This window comes from Labrus bergylta, chromosome 5, assembly GCF_963930695.1.
Source record: "Labrus bergylta chromosome 5, fLabBer1.1, whole genome shotgun sequence".
Lineage (NCBI taxonomy): Eukaryota > Metazoa > Chordata > Actinopteri > Labriformes > Labridae > Labrus > Labrus bergylta.
Window position 1 is genome coordinate 3,053,444 of NC_089199.1, and position 14,522 is coordinate 3,067,965.

At 42.3% G+C, this 14,522-nt stretch overlaps 1 protein-coding gene across 4 annotated transcripts in view; it reads left to right on the forward strand.

The window, feature by feature from the left end:
• Positions 1–13,543, forward strand: part of srgap2 (SLIT-ROBO Rho GTPase activating protein 2) — a 63,601-nt gene extending 50,058 nt beyond the window's left edge. For 2 of the 4 annotated variants that reach the window (XM_020634282.3, XM_020634286.3), the window contains exons 8-23: positions 81–182; positions 310–507; positions 631–715; positions 1,009–1,036; positions 1,280–1,310; positions 2,070–2,130; positions 2,346–2,423; positions 2,547–2,681; positions 2,787–2,892; positions 5,990–6,214; positions 7,603–7,667; positions 8,005–8,203; positions 9,278–9,415; positions 9,962–10,196; positions 10,294–10,404; positions 10,501–13,543. In XM_020634282.3, coding sequence (XP_020489938.1) covers positions 81–182; positions 310–507; positions 631–715; positions 1,009–1,036; positions 1,280–1,310; positions 2,070–2,130; positions 2,346–2,423; positions 2,547–2,681; positions 2,787–2,892; positions 5,990–6,214; positions 7,603–7,667; positions 8,005–8,203; positions 9,278–9,415; positions 9,962–10,196; positions 10,294–10,404; positions 10,501–11,055 — 2,352 coding nt within the window. In that variant the 3' untranslated portion in view covers positions 11,056–13,543. The remainder of the gene's footprint in view (positions 1–80; positions 183–309; positions 508–630; positions 716–1,008; positions 1,037–1,279; positions 1,311–2,069; positions 2,131–2,345; positions 2,424–2,546; positions 2,682–2,786; positions 2,893–5,989; positions 6,215–7,602; positions 7,668–8,004; positions 8,204–9,277; positions 9,416–9,961; positions 10,197–10,293; positions 10,405–10,500) is intronic. The other 2 variants (XM_020634284.3, XM_020634285.3) reach the window with 2 other exon arrangements.
• The last annotated feature ends 979 nt before the right edge of the window (positions 13,544–14,522 follow it).

Here is a 14,522-nt window from a genome sequence, read left to right on the forward strand (position 1 = left end):
TGTATTTTTTAAGCTTCAAATTGTGTCTCACATTCCACTGTGTTGTGTCTTTGTGTGTGTGTGTGTGTGTTGGAGTGTAGATGGGCATGATGTGTGCACAGCAGCCGGTGGAGAGTGAACTCATCCAGAGATGTCAGCAGCTGCAGTCCCGCCTTTCCACGCTGAAAATAGAGAATGAAGAGGTCAGACATCTTTCTGATTTTCTCTGATGTGATTCACTCATTCTGCTTCATCCTCCCATCTGTCACAGCTCTAATTGAGTATTGTGTTAGTACACATTAATTTATCCTCTTCCTTACCTTCCCTCAGGTGAAGAAGACCATGGAAGCAACTCTCTCCACCATCACGGACATGGTGGGGGTGGAGGACTACGACGTCTCTGATTGCTTCCATCACAGCAACAGCATGGAGTCGGTCAAGTCCACCTTCAGCGAATCATATCTCAGCAAGCCCAGCCTGGCCAAACGACGAGCCAATCAGCAGGAGACGGAGCAGTTTTACTTCACGGTGAGAGCATGTTATGAAACTCTGTGATTTCAAAAGGAGCAATCCTGTGATACAGTACTCGATCGGCATCATGTGCACACTTCTGACCCCAGTGTGTGTGTGTGTGTGTGTCGTGTGTTGTAGAAGCTGAAGGAGTTTCTGGAGGGCAGGAACCTGATCACAAAGCTGGAGGCCAAGCACGACCTGATTGAGAAGACCCTGGGAGAGAGTGAGTGGAGCTGTCATAGTGTTTGTGTTGGTCTTGTCAAGGTTACCATATGTGGATGCAGCTGTGTGTCAAAGTACCCCGGGGGGGGGGGGGGGGGGGGGGAATTCTGTCTGTTTGTCCTCAACCTGACAGGAAAGACTCCTTAGTTGTGTGCTTGCAGCTTAGTGAGAAGTTTGTTTCCCTTGTTCATGTCCCTCTGAAGCTGTTTCCTTATGTGTCCTGCTGCTACTATAACCATCTATCGCTCTTTTTTTTCTCTTCCCTCCCCCTCTTCCCGTCTCTCCCTCCTTTAGGTCAGAAGACTGACTGTTGCCTTGCCAGGTAGGTGTGGTGGAGAAAGGAAGTATGCTCAAACATGCACGCACACATATATACCATAGCAAAAGTTGAAGCTTGATTTCTTGGCATCCTAGGCTATTATTCTCCCTGTGACTGTTTATTCTCGACACATGTGCACATGTGTGTATACAAATAGAGCATTACCAGAGTTGTGCTTTATAAATAGACTTTCTCCAGAGACATAATGACAGACTCTTGTTTTCCTTTTCTCTCCCCTCTGTGCAGTGGACGGAGAAACTCGTCGGTAAGGAAGCAGGTAATTATCTGACATGTGTGTGTGTTCCTGTGTGTGTGTGTTTGTGTCTGATGGGCTGTCAGCTTGTCAGTAAGAACCCCATAGCTTTGTAGTTTTTAACTCAAGCCACATGCTTCTCACAGAATCCCCCTTATAGGAATGTATGTGAGGCTGACTGAAAGTTGGTTTCTACACTTATAACCCGACACACAGATATAAACATTTAGACCTACTGCTCAATCTGTACAGTCATTTTTGTGCACACACACACATGCAACTGACATAACACATCAGTGATCAAAAGCAGCCTCCATTGGGGAATCTCATGTAAAGGGCTCCCCCTTGTGGCTGGCTTGTGTAATGACATTAGTTATTCCTTTAAATGTAGGTAAAGCATTTTTTTGTTTATTTGAGATAACTTTTAATTTTGAAAACTATCATGTTCTAAAAACCTATTTAAGCCCAAGTGAGCTTCACAAAGTAAGAATGCATGTCATCCAACATCCCCCTCCCCCCCTCCCCCGCCTTACCTCCTGGAGATTTCTGGAAATCCCAAACAAACAAAGGGAAAAGAAAAAAAAGGCGCTGTCTCCTAGCAACTGCTGGGAACTGCGCCCAATCTCTACCCCAACCACACAGAAACGTGTGCAGATGTGTGTGTGGGAAATCCTCCTGACAAGACGTGTGCAGTGTTTTATTTATTTTCACAGCGGCCTCTTGTCTTGTTGTCTTGTCTTCCTCTATCGGGACTGATTGTTGTTGTTCCTCCTCTATTTTAAGGACTCGGGTGAAGCCATTCCTCTGATGGTGGAGAGCTGCATCCGCTTCATCAGTCGCCATGGTGAGGGGAAATTTTCTTGTGAATTGATAGGTTTAGCATCAGCTTTTTTTCTGCGCACTGATTGGTTGAAATGTTAAGTGATTGGTGTGTATGGCTTTAGATAATCTGTAGCAGAAAATTGTACCATAACTTTTTACTTGGAAGTACAAAAAAAGCATAATCTTTGAGAAAAAAAGACTCCCGATTTAAACCCAGGTTTGTTCATGTGTGTGTAGGTCTGCAGCATGAGGGCATCTTCAGAGTTTCAGGCTCTCAGGTGGAAGTCAATGACATCAAAAATGCCTTTGAGAGAGGTAAGACGGAGCTAAAAAGGAAACAAACATTTTTCAAAAGGCTGAATTTTTCCAGCGTTTAATTCTCTTTTATCCCCTCTCCCTCTCCCTCCCTCTCCTCTTCATCTTCCTGTCCGGATATAGGTGAAGACCCTCTGGCAGGAGACCAGAACGACCACGATATGGACTCCATCGCTGGCGTTCTTAAGCTTTACTTTAGAGGACTGGACCAAGCCCTTTTCCCTAAGGAAGTCTTCCATGATGTCATATCCTGCGTCTGTAAGTCTCTCATGCTTTTGTCCTTTTTGGTGTGTGAGTGTGTATTTCTCTTCCTGAGTATGTGTGAGTAATCTCCTGAGTGTCATGGCTGTGTTTGTTTTCCAGCCATGGAGAGTCTGCAGGAGCGAGCTGTCCACATAAAGAAAGTCCTGCAATCCCTGCCGAGGAAAACCCTCATTATTATGAGATACTTATTTTCCTTCCTTAACTAGTGAGTAACCACCCACACACACACACACACACACACTCACACAGTGAGTGATTAATACAAATATATAGTTTCTTTGTAAGTAAAACGGTTATAATCTTAAGTTAAAAACAAAGAATGACATCACAAATACAAAGTTAACTTCATTCATACCGCCAGCAGCAGTAAGACTGTAAAACAAAAAAACACCATTTAATATTTGTGTTTCACAGTTCTTCAGGCCTGAGGCGTACACTTCAAAGGAGGCTAAAATGTTTGCTTTTTGTTGTTGTGTGAGAAAAAGTGAGAGCCTGTGTAAGTGTAGAGCAACACTGCTGCTTAGTGGATGATGGTTGAAGCTCACAAATGTTGTCAGATTAAAAGTTAAAACAGTTGCAGCTCAAAAAATCAGAAGCTGTGTTCTCTGCCGACTTTGAGGGCAGCACCTTGTTATGACTTATGGAAGCATTAATCCAGGAGTAAGACACATCTCATAAACGCATCTATTGATGTGACTGAAAAACGGCTCAGAACTAAATGTGTGTATGAGATGATTCTTACTCCTAGACCATTTCAATGCATGTCTTTATAAGTCGTAATGATATACCACCCTAAAAGTTGGTCAATTCACATATCAAAGGATGTACACAATGTGTCAGTAGACGCGAGTCCACTGACCGTTGACAATAACGAGAGAGAAAAACTGGGAAGACACTTTCACTTAAATTGTAATGAATGTACGCTCATGAGAATCAAACTGCTCTTTCTACCCTCTGTTACCCCGTAAACACTGAGTAGTAGTTCATAAACATCAGAATGGGGTCAAGAGGCTTTCATTTGGCCTTCTCACACCAGCTCTAAACATCCTTTAACCCTTGTGGGATTTCAAGTGTGGGCTCTTCTAAAAGCCTAAAAGTGCAAATAATATTTCCATCTCTTCATTACTCAGGAAGCTAACTGGTATTCCACATCCTCAGGGAATGATTCATTTTTCCACTTCAAGTCAAGTTTATTTGTATAGGCCTGTTTGCAGTGTTTGTGGCTAACATCAGTCACTAACCATCACTTAAAAAAAGAATATTAGAAGGATGAAGTCCCACAATGAGCATGGTACCACTGATACCATTTTTAGAAGCATCAGCCGCAAGAGTTAAATGGATGCATGTGTCAAAGTAAAGTATAGTGTTCTAACTTAATATTCCCATGCTCGTTAAACAACATTTAACACATACAGGCTATGGTGAGGGACTTCCATTTGACCCGAAGGATGTTCTGGCAAACTGTCAGACCACTCAGGAGGGGAAAGCAGGGTGTAGGAGCCAATTCAGTGTGTGTGTATTTATGTATTGTATTTCAATGGCTTTTGTTTGTGTGTTGATTTATTTACTTAATTTGGGCACTAGGTGGTGATAATTGATCATTTGGGTTAATTGGTCAGGTGGTTGGTTCAGTGTTTATATGTCACAGGTGAACAGGAAACGAGGGCATAGGTGGTGGGAACATACGGTTCTTACCGTAACACAACATAACGCAAGTAGGCTATTTAACATAACAAAAGAACGACAACCAACAGTATAATCTCAGAAATAACAACTCATCATATCATCATCACGGGTTTTCTCTGCTTCATATGTGAAAATAAACATCAGAAAGTACTTTAATTTTGGACATTTGTTTATTTTTTACACGTCAAGAACTTTCCATACACCTATGCAAGTGACTAAAAGCAAGATAAGAAATTTGGGCATTAGATTGTCACTACACAAGGATTGGCTCAGGCTGTTCTCAGCAGGGAGTGGAGATCTGTTGACCTGGACTGGGGATGTCAAAACTGTGGAACCTAAAGAACACTTTGAGGAACTCCTTAATGCAACTGGCACACCCTTCGATGAAAAGGCTGAGTCTGAAGGTCTTTGGCAGAGGTCGCTGAGGTCGTTAAAAAGCTCCTTAGACGCAGGGTGCCGGGTGTAGCTGAGATCGGAGGAGATGCTATTGAGATGGTTTTGACATTGTAGGACATTGTGGGGTTCTGTGGAATACTGGGCGTTCCCATTTTTATATCGCGGGAGTTGAGGGTTTTCACTACTATGACACTACTCAGCCTCCCGTGGAAAGTTTATTCCAGGGTGCTGCAAAGGAGACCCTTGACAATTGTTGAATCTCGGATACAGGATGAGCAATGCAGATTGTGACCCGGCAGTGGGACAGAAGACCAGCTCTTTAACCTTGCTGTGCACAAGAGTTTGCTCTTCTAGTCTACATGTGTTTTGTTGACTTGGAGAAGGCCTATGACCGTGTCCTTCTGGGGTCATGCGGGAGGTACTTTACTTAGGGAATATGTGGTCCTGGATCCGTTGCTATGAGTAATTATTCTCTTGCACCTTTAAGAAGCTAAAGAGCCAGCTCTTTATGAACACCTACTAACTTGGTCTCCATATTATTGATGATGATGATGGTAATGACGATGGTTTTTGTTTGATAACGATGACTTATAAGATGTTTTCTATACTGATTAGAGCTCTCAAGAACTGTCCTCAATGTTGTGCTTTGCCTCTGGTCACTTCCTGTCAGCATCTGTGTGTCCAATCAGACTCAAAGCTGATCGTTTGCTCTTACTGACATTGTTCCCTGTTTTCTAGATCCTTGCTTGTGTTTTTCTTATTCTCTGATGTACGTCGTTTTTATTCACAGCAATGTACATCTAAGTGAATTGTAGAATTGTAATTAGGTCCTTGTAAAACCACAGTGAGAGCTGTTTCCAAAAAAAGTTGAAAAAAAGAATAGATAAGATGTGGGAGGCGTGATATTTGAGACTCCTGGGTAAACCAAGCAGTCCCAGACAGCAGGGGTGCTTCTTTTTTACTTCAGTGATTTACAATCTCCCCAGTGCTCCTGCTTCTCCTCAGACTCTGACAGACACACACATCATTAGAGCCTTCATCACAGCACTGCATTGCACACGTGAAGTGTGGATGCAGGCCTGGGGGATGTTTACTGTTTGGATATCTGTAGGATTTAAATGACATGACCTGTTAGTTTGTCTGTGTTCTGAGTGTCTTGTACATCATGTGGTTAAGATACGAGGGTAACTTGAGAACTGCTCTCTCTCTCTTTTTCCCAGTCTCTCCCAGTACAGCGAGGAGAACATGATGGACCCCTACAACCTGGCTATCTGCTTCGGCCCCACCCTGATGTCTGTCCCCGAGGGCCACGACCAAGTCTCCTGCCAGGCCCACGTCAATGAGCTCATTAAAACCATCATCATCCACCATGACACCATCTTCCCTGGATTGCAGGACCTTCAGGGCCCCGTCTACATCATCCCCGGGACTGGAGACGACTTCTGGTGAGAGCCGGGGATATAACAGTTCCTTCAGGGGAGGAATTTAAATAGCTAAATCTAGTAACAAAGCAGGGAAAGTCTTGTCTAATTTTCATCCAACTAGACAGTGTTTAGGGATGATAACAAGGACAGAAGTTGGGGGGGGGGTACCAGGGGTTGATTTAGGGGCTGCAGTGGAGTAATGGGTGGGAGTTTTTTTGCTCCACTCAGGGCCAGGGGGGCCACGAGGATCAGCTTACCCTCCATCACACACGAGATTAAAGCACCGCCTGACCGACCCAGCCTGGGAGAGCACAGCATACACACACACACACACACACACACACACACACACACACACACACACACACACACACACACACACACACAACAATACATACAGGGACCCACTTTCAATTTTACTGTAATGAAAAGCCGGGGCACCAGTTCTTATGATTACTGCCAGTCAGTAAAGTGCTTAGACTGGAGTTGCAGCACTTTGCCTCGACTGTAGAAAGAAAGAAAATCTTTTATCAGTGGTTGGCTGATAGGCTGAGCTTTGATGCTCCTCGGGCCATATTAGTTACAATGAGGTCATGTGATCGATACAGTACTCCCCTTAGGATTGGGAAGTCTTAATGTCTACATGCAATTCAACCTAACATATAACAAAGTTGTTGTTTTTTCATTCAGGACTCGACATAGATACAGTGTTACAAAATGTAACTTTTTTTGAAGGCAACAAATTGATTTGATAAATGGTTTAAAAAAGCAGGGTTTTCTACTCCTTGCTATGTGTAGTGAAAATACTAAAACGGGGCCAAATATGTTTGAAGTCCAAACTGGAACTGAAACAAATATCTTCAACATGTGTTGTGTCCAGTTTCTTTCAAATCAGGATTGGCTGCTTGTGTTTCTCATTGTGACTGTAAATCGAGAGTCTTCTGAAGTCTCTCCAGACCGCAATTTAAAGACATCATTATGGGCTCTTGAAAGTTGTGATATGCTTTTTTTTCCAAACACTTTCTGACAATAAAATACTTAAAGATAAATGGATGAATTGTTACAATATATACCGGATGAGTCAATAAAGAATATCAGTGTACGTAAGAAGCAGGCTCCCTTTTTCTAACTTACAGTGTGAAGTCTCCTGACATTAGTTAAATCTTGTAGCCCTGGATGTATCCAAACTCTATGACCTGTGGATGCTAAAATCAAAGCAGGGTTAGAGAGCACATAATAGTATTGAAGTATTGAACAAGGAGCAAGGTCAACTTGTCATTGAGCTTATGTGATTTCTTGTGGAATAGGAGGTCAGGCTGTGAGTCACCACCACATGATGTTGTTGGGTCTGAGACTTCTGTATTTGTGTCCTCTTAACTGCTTCTGCTCTGTGTTTATGTCCACTGTAGTGAGCCCCCCCTAGTGGAAGAGCCTGCGCCTGATACCGTCTCTGTCCGTCACAACAGTGAAGATGGTACAAAAAAAACACACACACACATACAGTAAATTTGCTTTAAATACCTGTATGAATCAAACAGTTTCCTCTTGTTAACAGTTGTATGATATCTCATCCCTCTCACTAGTTACTATGTATGGCTCTAACCATTAAAACCAGCTCACATCCTGGTCCCAGTAACCACCTGTTAATCATGCTGCTTTCATCACTGCTTAGCGTGTTTAACATTTGTGCAGTCACCATTCACCATTCACCTGCTTTGCACTAATCCCCCTCTCTGCAAACTTTCTCCCCCCCCCCCCACCCCCGCTTCTCTGTTACTTCCTGTGTCTGTCCACCCTCCCCTGAATCTCAGGCTCCTTGGCTGTTTCAGAGTCTGATCCCATCGAAGCCATCGCTCGGTTTGACTACACCGGCCGTACTCCTCGAGAGCTTTCATTCAAGAAGGGAGCATCTCTGCTCCTGTACCAGCGAGCTTCTGATGACTGGTGGGAAGGAAGGCATAACGGAGCGGACGGACTGGTGCCGCACCAGTACATTGTGGTTCAAGAAATGTAAGATGCATCCTACTGCTAGTCTTAACAAAAATAGTGTAAGGAACAGAATAACAAATCAGAATTTACAGTTGTTGTTCACCTTTTCTCGTGTTTTCTTATTCTTGGCCTAGAGGCAATAGCTAACAGCTATCCCTACAGAAAACTTAGCCAATAGTAAACACAGGAAGTGAATCTGCTAAGATACATTCCTTATGTTAGCACATTGGCTTCCTTGTCTTCCTTAAAAGTTGTGTTCACTCTGGCACAGTTGTTCTTTAAAGGCTTTATATGTGATTTTTTGATCCAGCAGATGTCGCCCTTGAGCACCAGCATGAAACCAAAACAACTCGCGCTGCATTGTTGTGTTAGCATGCTAATGCTAGCGATCTTTATTATGCTGTATCTTCACACTGCATGTAAATTTACCTGAAATGAGCGTGATCTAGAAACACAGTTAAGCAGTGAGTACAGTATGTTATTCTTCTTTTCTCTAGTCCCTCAATTAAACAACTTTTATACACATGGGGAGGAGTCAGCCGGCCGTCCAGGCGATGTAAACAAAGTGAAGATAGGACTCTGAAAACTCTGAAAACATCACAGACAGTGGGACTCGGGTGTTACACCCATTGTAGACAGTCATGACTCACAGAGTTATTTTCAGAGGATAAACTTGATTTATATTATATTTAAGTGTGAAAAATCACATAGAAAGCCTTTAATGAAAGTGCGAGGCTATCTACACGTGTGTGCCACCAACAAAGAAGAACCAAATGCAATAAGATGATTTAGAAGATTTACATAGAAAACATGGTGGAGAAAAAAGTTGTTGTCATAAAAGATTAAAAAAAAAATTTAAAAAAAAGGTTATCAAGGTTGACAAATACTGGACTTCCCCTTAAAGTTCCATTTTTCAACTTGTATAAGAGTCAGAAGGCTGCATAGTATCGACTAATAAAAGAAATGTGTCCCCTGGAGTGATCTTTATCTTTCAAACATAATGTGTCCGTGTGAGAGAAAAGCTCCTCCTCTGCTGACCTAGATGTGGGATAGAGATTCAAAAATGATTCAACTCCTATTGTTTGATGGTTTCAGGTCTGACGGAGGCAGGGGAAGTCCAAAGCCTGATGTGGACAGCAGGGACCTGCTGGAGGAGAGGGTGTCTACTCGAGGCAGTGCTGCCTCTCCTACTGGAGCTCATGTAGCTGATATCTACCTGGCCAACCTGAACAAGTGAGTCTTGTGTTTATAATTTACAGTATATATTGTTCGTATTAAAATGTCATTTTAAAAAAAATAAAAATTTATTTAGGAAAAGCATTCTTCACACATTAGTAATTACACATAATAGCAGAATAAATGCAAGACTCCTCCCTCAAACTTGCAAACATTGGAGCACTTTCTTTGCAGAAAGAGGGGGGTACGATGCTCGCAGTATATTTAACAATTTAGCTCTTCTTCAGATTTTTTCATATTCAAGTAACATTAATTAAATTGAAATTATTTACAAAAGAACACAGGAAGCTTTTACCTTGGAGGGGTAGAGAAAGAAAATAAGAAAATTAAATACAGAGCAGGTTAACGGATGAAAGAAAATGACAAAAATGAGGAAATAACACCCATGTACTCCCATGGAGATGATTCAGTCCATTTGGTCCATATAAAATGTCTTTTTAACTTTAGCTTTCTTCTCACATACAGTAAATGTGTGGTGTTTAAAATTCTTTGTTTTTTCTTGACATAAACAGTTATAGAAAGTGACTTGGGTTTCTCATTGAGGTTAAGGAAACGTCCGGAGTCTGGAAGTATCCGCAGAACGTTCCGTGGCTCAGAGAGCGAGAGCACCAGTCCAGGAACCAGCGGAGGAGGAGGAGGAGGAGGTGGAGGAGGAGGAGTGAGAACGGCTTCTCTTCCTGTTGGTGGGGCTCTGGTCAAAGAAAGTGGAGACAAACGGCCCGTCAGTGCTCACAGCATCCTCAACTCAGTCACCCGTCACTCCTCTCTGAAGACCAAGGTACTGTGACATCTCATCTTTAGCAAACACTATCAAGTGAATCCATGAATTTAAAAAATGTTGCAGGCATTTAATTGTGTGCATTGTTGCAATTTAGGTGGAGAGTCCACAGTTACGCAAGACAACAACAGCAGGACGCTCTAAAAGCTTTAGCAACCACAGACCACTGGATCCTGAAGTGTTTACTCAGGTGGAGCACAGCTCACAGGTACAACTCCTCCTTTGTACATCACATTCCTCTCTTGCTTCTTCCCGCATTTTATTCACACGAGCTCTCATTAACTGTCTGCATCTTGTGTTGCAGGACTTGGACGCCAAGATGAGCTCTGGGCTGACTGAGATCAGTAAGCTGGAGAGACAGAGCACCTCCAAACACACACACACCCCTGACGTCGTCCTGGACACGCTGGAGCAGCTGAAAGGTGTGGGTGGAGGTGGCGCGTCGGAGCCCTCCAGCCCGCTCCACTCCCGTCTGCTAAGAGACAGCGAGGGGGGCTCCTCGCACGCCCACCCGCTTCAGCGCAGCGCCTCCTCCGCCAGCGATGTGCCTTCCTCCTTCCGCCAGTCGAAGAGCCAGCCGCGGAGCCCCTTGCCCTCTGCCACCTCCCCCTCTCTCTCCTCTTCCTCCCTCTCCTCCTCTGTACCTTCTTTCAAAGAGCTGCGACCCCCGGCGACTAGGCCCAAGCCAGTGGTGTTCCCAAAAGGCGGAGGAGGAAGTGGGAGCCCAGCAATGGGTTCCCCAACCTCTACAGTTCCCCCTACACCTCCTCCTCCTCCTGCAGGCCACACACACTCTCTCCCTAGCACCCCTCCTCCACCACCTCAACCCCAATCTAATGACAAATCCTGCCCAGCTTAGGGCCTCTAATTGCTATCTAAGTCTTATTAACTATTTAGTTCTTACAGCTCTTTTTTTTTTTTTAAACAAACTACTTGTGTAGCATTCACTTCTTCATTTCCAGGCAGTTTCCTAAAGATGTTGGTTCACTTAGGACTGTCAAGAATTATTTCTGCCCTCTCCTGGCAGCTCTGCTTCCCTACACGTAAACTATCAAAGAGCGTGGATCAGTGGAAACACCCTTCAAAGACTCTTTGTTTTGTTTTTTTGCCACCACAGAGATTCTGGGAATCACTGGATTTTCCAATATTTCACCAGAGAACAGAGAACTTGGGATGGACACTTCCAGAAACACAGCTTACATACACTAGTTTTGTGATGTTTGAAATTGTGATTGAGTGGGCATGCAAGAGTGTTACTTGCCTTTACACACAGATGTAAGTGAGGAACGAAAAGCACTGTTTGATTTTTTTGTATAGTAGACATGACAGGTTTTCTTTTTTCTTTTAACTTTGAAATGACATATGACTAGTGGACTGGAAGAAAGGAGCATTTGATTCCTGACGATAAACTGTGAAATGCTAAGCTCTTGCTCCGTGTTCATATGAGACTCACTGACTTGCTGCTTCAGAAGTGGAATACAAGTAGAGATAAAGGTGGACTTGTAGGAGGATGAAAGGAAAAAAAACTGGGCCAAATATCAGTGTGTAAGTCATGTGATCAAGAGCTTTATTTTTCTCTCTTCTTCCAGTGTTTGATATGTTGGTGTTTTTTTTATATTGCTGTTCTTGTCCTCTGATAATTATTACGACCAACAGTAATTTTCAATTTAAAAAATAGCAATAAAAATGATAAAAGCTGGTAGTTTGAGGCATTTGGCTGCTTCTCTGCTGCAGCTCAACTCTGTATGTAGAGGACCATTACAACCCAGCATTTCATGTCGGACTGTACACACACATACATACACAGTTTTCCTCCAAATGTGTGTGTGGTGGTGTTTTGTGGCAGCTAAACGCCGTTCAGGTTTTCCTTGCATGCTGGGGCCATAGACAGCAGCTAAATAAGTGAGCTCGGTGGTTGCGTCAGTGTCTTTCTCTGCAGTACAAGCTACAAAACAACTTTAAACAATGTTGCAGCTTGCTCCTTTAACTATATTCTTCAGACTAAACAGTAAAAAAACGTTTTTTTAATATAATTCTAATGATGTATATGTTTGTGTAATAATCATGATGATAACTGGAAGCATGGAGCTGGGGATCCTCCAGAGTGTGTTTAGATAGAAGCACAACCAACCACCTCATCCAATGCGTTCTAAAGCAAAGTTTGCTTTTTCTTTTTTTTTCTTTTTTCTAGTTGTTTATGAATAATCTGCATCTGTAATGGTTAAATGTCAAACTGTGTAGCTGTCTGGGTGTGTGCATGTGTGTGAGCATGCGTGGATGTAGAGTATGTGTGCACATTAACCCCGCCCCTTGCCACGCGTCATAAAGGGATGCCACCTACTGTAACAGCAGCAGTATGGAGACACAAAGGAAAACACTCTGTACCAGCAGCCCTTGTGCTGAATAAATATGCACTGTGTACATGTGAGCAGATGGAAAAGTCTCTTCTCCAGTTGTCGCTGTACCAACTCCTGTGGCAGACCCAACTTTAAATAGAAAGAGGACGAGGAAACCGTAATCCAAGGACTTCAACTTTTCTCTTTTTCTGAAATGGTTTGCTTCTGTGTACCTTTGCAAAATTAGATCTGATTATGACTTTGCGAGTATGTGAATAATTTTGTAAACACTGACACATGCCATTCAAGGTGAACTGAATGAAACCTGTTTAAAATTCTATTTCACCCTCTTGAAAAAGTATGGAGCTCATGTATCCTCATGTTGCCCTCTACCATACCAATTGCCTCTCCACCCAGAAATACTGCATTCCTGAATGCTCTCTACCAGGTAATAAATTATAATTATTACTTCTTTTTTTTAATCTCTGTATCATTTCTTTGTAATACCTGGTGTATTTGCGTTTGTTCTTACCTCATTATGACAACTGGAGGGAACACACACACACACACACACACACACACACACACACACACAGATATGCAGGGGGTTGGTAGGTGTATTCTGTTCTGGGGAGCTGGGACCCTTTAAGATCTCAAATCAATCATCGTACACTTGAACAATTTAGCTTGGGTGTGGACTAACTGTGTGGGGATGATCTGTCGGATTTGAATATTGTTAAATATGCATTTCTGTGTCAATTTGAAACAACAGCAGAACTAAAAAAAAAGATTGTAATGTCAAATCTATTTATAGTTGTATCTGTATTACTGGAGAATCCTGTGTTCAGATGTACTTTGTATATACAATGTTGTACATTACAGAGGTACACTCTTTTTTTGGTACAATATTGTACAGTAATAGCAATAGTAGTTTAATCAAATAGGCCTTATATAATTCTACGTGTAGTTCTTGTAGTAAATCTGTTTTTTAATAAACATTGCTTGCTATGACGATTCTTGTATTTGATTATGTTTGAAACAATTACAAATGTCCCATTTAATTTTTTGTTTTGACATTTTTATCCTTGATAAAAGTTGGGAAAAGATGGGAAAATGTTAAGTGAAGAAATGTCTGGATCATTTTGTCCACAGGTGAAGGGGGGAAAATGAAATGTCACAAAATATGTTACTTGTTGAGATTCATATCTTGGCTTGATGTGGGACTCGAACCATTCTTGGATTCCCCCAGGTAGGTTAAGTCTGGAAAGAAACATTTTTAACTGACAGAAAAGGACAAAAATAAGAGAAGATATGAAAATGTTGGTTGGTGCATCAACGCCACAAAGATGTCACATTAGAAGAAAAAAATGGGGTTGAACTACAAATACCAGAGGCCACCTGTTTTGTGTGTACTTTTTCTGTTGTGCAAACGCTACACAATTTTATTCTAGTAGGACCACAGGAATTGGTCAAACATGTTCACCTATAAGATGATATATTATGAGCCATGTGCAGAGAGGGTTGTGAATGTGTGCCTGGGAAAAAATGTGTCAAAAAGTCTTTGAAGCGCCATTTAAATATAAGTTTTGTTCCTTTTCTTTGTTCTGTCACGTTTAGTACCGTCTAGGGTCCAAACATCACACTTCAAAAGTATCACAAATAAGGGTCGCAATTTTTCATGAGAAGTTGGTTGGGGGTTGCTGAGGCTAGACCAGTTGTGAATAACTGATAGACTGTCACTTGTGGAGATAAAAAGGGTAAATGTTGAAAATGATAAAAAGTGTTTATGTTAATGTGGTTTCCTAACACGCCTGGCCACCCCTGCAGAAGTCAGTGGCCCAACCAAGTCAAAAAACTCTGGCTACGCTACTGGGCGAAATTAAGCCTAATTTATACTGACCAATACTGACCTGGATCAATAAAGGTGAAATACATACATTGTGCAATAACTTTGTAATTCACTGCTTTATGATTGTCTGTTTATTTACTC